We start from the raw sequence: 5,104 nt of genomic DNA, 5'->3' as shown, positions 1-5,104 counted from the left end.
CCAGTTTTTAATATCTAGGAATTGGGTAGAATTGGATATAGTTTGATGTTTAAATAATATTTAGATCTTGCATCTATAAATTTTTATAATTTAAAGTAAGTTCTATTTTTATTGTTCCCTGGCTAATTTTCATGAGACTAATTTTTATATTGATCAGACACCAATTGGTGTTTTAGAGAAATTACTCTGGCCCTCAATATCAAGAGTTAGATGGCTGTTCATGATACTCACTTTATCCTAAATGAATACATTGTGTCTCTAAACATCTGACAAGGCCTTCAGATGTCAGAAAGGAGGGAACTGTGTAAGTGATTCTAATCTGAATTTGTATTAGCAAATAACAAGGTTCTAAGTGAGAGACAAAAATGATACCATTCAAGGCGTGATGACAAGAGATGCTCAGTCTTAGAACCACCCAGACGTGGTGTCAGGAGCCCAAAATCAGGACACTAATTATGATAGTCATGTGGTCCCTAGAAAAGGTCTCGTTCTCAACCTAAAAGTTTATCAATCTGAAACCAAGCCCTAGTTGTCACATTTTGGCAACTTTATCTCAGGTTACCTGTGTTTACTTGAGACTTAATTCAGTTCATCCTAGCATCTCCTTACGTGAAATAGTTTAAGCATTACATTATAGGAAAAATATTAAAAAGGTCATTTTACTCAAAAGATCATTCAGTGAAACTCCAAATACATGACTAGCTATATCGGTAATCTTGCTGAAACATTAACTTGCTGGGAATAAACCATTGTAATACTGCTGGGCATTTTGCTTTAGTCTCAAGAGGAAGACTGTGGTGGTATTCAGTAAGCACTCAACAGGTGAATGTGTGTACCCTTAGACTGGCACGTTGGGAGGGCGTGGTCATAGTTCAGGCTACAAGTTGGTCTTTGGCCTGTGCTATGACTCTGAACTAGACCATTCCTTATTCCTGGCAGTCTTACAAAGCCATGTCATTGGTTGTGATGGAGGACTGGGCAGGAAAGGCCTACCCTCAGTGCAACTCTTTCACAACTACACTACTAAAAATAACTCAAGTGCATGTCCCTGGAGCCATGGAATAGTAGCGTCACTGCATGCCAATGGTGTTGTATAATATATGTTGTATAATTCACGTTAAAATTTTACCATTCTGGGTCAGCAGTAATTAAAAATCCTTTTCTAAATTAAGACTGGCATATTTGTAGCAGAAGGAAGTCAAGTTCTGCGTAAGAATACATCATTTACTGAGTGGCACATGGAAAGAATTTTGTGAAAAATTGAAGGAAGGAATTAGCCTGGTTCAGTTCCACTCAGGCATTAGAAAACACATTAAGAAACACTTTTGCAATTTCTCCAATAAGCCCAGCACCTGGGAAATGTTTTAGTGGCCATTATTCCATTGTTCCCTGTTTCTTCCCCAGTGTGTTAATATCTCCCAGCCCTGAAAGCTACTATCCATGCTGTATAATTGTCCGGGCCTTCTGCAGCATCTTGTCATAGGTTTGCAGTCATCCTTTTTTTGTCAAACACGGTCATTGTTATTATTTTACATTTTGGCACCAACAAAGTTTGAGATTCCATAAGTCATTAAGACGGTTATAGTGTCTGGTTTTCTAAGTCTTCTAAATGTCTCTGTCCCTAAAGTGGGCTGATTTCTTACTATAAGTCATAATGTTAACATTCAGAGAAACTCTGGAGTTCAATTTTGAGGGATAAGAATTAAAACTGTGAATATGCCAAATACCCCTGTGCCTCCAGTTTTTAATATCTAGGAATTGGGTAGAATTGGATATAGTTTGATGTTTAAATAATATTTAGATCTTGCATCTATAAATTTTTATAATTTAAAGTAAGTTCTATTTTTATTGTTCCCTGGCTAATTTTCATGAGACTAATTTTTATATTGATCAGACACCAATTGGTGTTTTAGAGAAATTACTCTGGCCCTCAATATCAAGAGTTAGATGGCTGTTCATGATACTCACTTTATCCTAAATGAATACATTGTGTCTCTAAACATCTGACAAGGCCTTCAGATGTCAGAAAGGAGAAAACGTGCCACCTGGCTTAGGAGCAGACCTCTCCTGAAATTTCGTTTATTTTACACAGAGGCGAGCTAGAAGAAAGAAAACAGGCTCTGCCCTCAATACATACTTATTAACTTACTGAGCCAAATCTACAATAATGAACATTTTGGAGGCTTACAGAAAGGACTGCAAGATGTTTTAGTGGAAGAATTTCAGTAATGCTTTCATTGTTGTAGGCAGTCTAGAAAAAATTGTAAAACAATTCGGACATTCCAGATAGTCTTTTTCTTGGTATCAGAAAATGACTGCCTGTTCTTAGAAACTACAGTACACTTACCACAAATCACTTGTTTAGTTTCAATGCTTTCATTGTTGTAGGCAGTCTAGAAAAAATTGTAAAACAATTCGGACATTCCAGATACTCTTTTTCTTGGTATCAGAAAATGACTGCCTGTTCTTAGAAACTACAGTACACTTACCACAAATCACTTGTTTAGTTTCTCTTTTTAAAGAGTGTCTAAAACAACACATGGATTTCCTTCACATATTAAGTCATTTTACTTAGACCCAATACAAGGGAGGAACTTGCTGTTTAAGGAAAAAATTCAATTAACTTCTCAAACACAGGTAAGCAGCCTGTACTCTTTTACTTGCTGTTGGATATGCTTGCTGTTACCACTATTACTTTCTGTGGGAATGTCCAGAGAATGCATTTCCTTGAATACAGGTCACAGCTGTGTAAATAGCAAAAAGTAACTTTTATCCCCTAGCTTCTTTCAATCAAATTTGGCCAGCAGGCCAGAACTGGATAAAGCTGGAAATGTCTTCCAGTGGTGTTGGGAGGCATTGGACTAGCATTGCTATGGCCGTCACATCTTTCCTAGGCTGCTGTCTCGAGGGCAACACTCTTCTGTTATTAACACAGCCAGTTGTTTAGTTCTGTGCTTTATTCTGTTGCTTTCCATCTGGGTGATAGTTAAAATTTGGAAACTGTGCGTTTCAGCCTCCGTCCTTTTAGTAATATTATTTTTTTTATCTCAAGTTTTAACCCTTATGTAGGAGCTATAATGTTTCGAAGTTGAAAATAAGAGGAAATTGTTATGTGCCTTAATGATCTAGACAAGGGGTCGGCAAACTTTTTCTTAAAGGGCCAGATTGTAAATATTTTAGGTTTTGTGGGCTGTGGGGCAAAATTGAGGATATTATGTAGGTACTTACAATCATTTAAAATGTACCCATTTAGAAATGTAAAGCCTTTCTGGGCTCCTGGACCATACAAAAACAGGTGGTGTGGCCAGCAGGCCATATGTTTGCTAACCCTTCTCCAGATGGTCATACCATTACTAATTAAAAGAAACCCTACTTTTTTTTCTCTCTTACAGCCCCATGGCTGGAGCTTATGGAGTGATGGGTGATGATGGTTCTATTGATTACACTGTTCATGAAGCCTGGAATGAAGCCACCAATGTCTACTTGATAGTGATTCTTGTAAGCTTCGGTCTCTTCATGTATGCCAAGAGGTAAATTTTTTTCTGTCTCCGAGTAGGTAAGAAACTGGGCATTTAAGAGTTTTGCAGGTTTGGTTTTTTTTTAAATCTGACCTGAATGCATAAAAATAATTTCATCAGAATTTTTGTTCCTGCTCTGAAAGGCACTGTCTACTCTGGTCTCAGTCTCTGGTGAATGAGATTTGGCTTTGAAAATCCCATTGCTTTAAGAGACAAAGATTTAAGTACAGCTCTGGGTACCCCAATTGGCTCTAAACTTCCAATTCTGTCATTTCTGATATAATCCAGCTTTATCATTCTGCCTGGGTTCATTGTCACCTTTTGATGAGCACGTTTTTGGCCCAAGTCCCTGAAATGTAGAAACACTAATTCCTGTGTATTCAGGAAATCCCTCTTCACCCATTTTAACCTTTTCCTTGATTCTTGTACATGACTATATCATAGCCCTTATTAAACTATATTAGTTTTATCTGATTACTTATCTATCTATCCCACAAAAACTTCATTCCTTTGAGAACAAGGACCTTGTCTTTTACTTTTATGTCCACCATGTGCCACATACTGTAGATTCTCAGCAAATATTTCCTGCCTAATTCTGGATTTTGTAGCTTAATTTAACTGCTCCTTCCACACTTCCTGGCTCCTTTTCCCTAAGTGCAGTAAACGAAAAAAAAAATGCAGGGGTGTGCTGTGAAGAGGAGAAGCTGTACTAGTTAGTCCTACGTGGATTGAGTCGCTTCTCCTGATACCACATACTTCAAGGTGTCCTCTACCAAGGTGAAAAAAGGCACTCAGTAGTCCAAAGTAACTAGTACAGAAGTAATTTATGTTTGGCCTGGAGGGGTGTTCAGAGCCCGCATTTGCTCTCAGAGTGTGTGCTCCCCTTCCCAGCCCCTGACGCTCCCAGAGCAGTTGGGCTGCTGGCCGCCAGGACTCCCGGGGGTGGGGCGGGTGAGAGAAGGCTCCACATGTCATCACTCTCCACTTGCAGGTACCAGCTTTGCTCTAAAAATAGCTGCTGCCTCCTCTCCACTTTCCTTTTAAAAGCAGAGCGACACTGTTCTTAATTTTAAAAAGATGTCCCCACTAAGGCCATGCCATTATATTTAAGAAATATGTTTATTCATTTTCCAAAATTAAAGTCTGTTCATATTCAGTTTATTCTCTAACCCAGTAATTTAGTTTATTTGGATGACATGAGAGGGAGGAAAAATCAGATGTTTTCTTGTATGTGCATTTTTCCTTACAATATTTGGGTTTGGGGAGGGTGGGGGTTGGGGGAATCACAATGGAGGTGCTTCCCTTTGTTGTATTAAATGGATGTGCTCAGCTGATTTCTTTTCTCTCTTACAGCCCTGTGGTTGTACATGTACAGCCTCATACTTTTTAGTGAAAGGAAGAATATTTGAGCCAAGGAAGCATCTCAGAGAGTAGAAAATAGAATGGGCTTATCATTTAGGTCCTTCTAATGTAGCTTCTGATTACTAGGATCATAAGAATATTACAATCCTGTAGAGATTAATGCAGATCTCTCTTCTGCATTGATTTTGTTTTAGGAATAAAAGGAAAATTATGAGGATATTCAG

General features: G+C 38.2%; 1 protein-coding gene across 1 annotated transcript in view; it reads left to right on the top strand.

The window, feature by feature from the left end:
* Positions 1 to 3,395: 3,395 nt before the first annotated feature.
* SMIM19 (small integral membrane protein 19) overlaps positions 3,396 to 5,104 on the top strand; it is a 13,375-nt gene continuing 11,666 nt past the window's right edge. The window contains exons 1-2 of the mRNA XM_008571211.1: positions 3,396 to 3,530; positions 5,075 to 5,097. Of these exons, the coding sequence (XP_008569433.1) occupies positions 3,397 to 3,530; positions 5,075 to 5,097 (157 nt within the window). The 5' untranslated portion in view covers position 3,396. The remainder of the gene's footprint in view (positions 3,531 to 5,074; positions 5,098 to 5,104) is intronic.

This window comes from Galeopterus variegatus, unplaced genomic scaffold, assembly GCF_000696425.1.
Source record: "Galeopterus variegatus unplaced genomic scaffold, G_variegatus-3.0.2 Scaffold666, whole genome shotgun sequence".
NCBI lineage: Eukaryota > Metazoa > Chordata > Mammalia > Dermoptera > Cynocephalidae > Galeopterus > Galeopterus variegatus.
The sequence above is the reverse complement of the archived record's forward strand: the minus strand, read 5'-3'. Positions and strand labels throughout refer to the sequence as shown.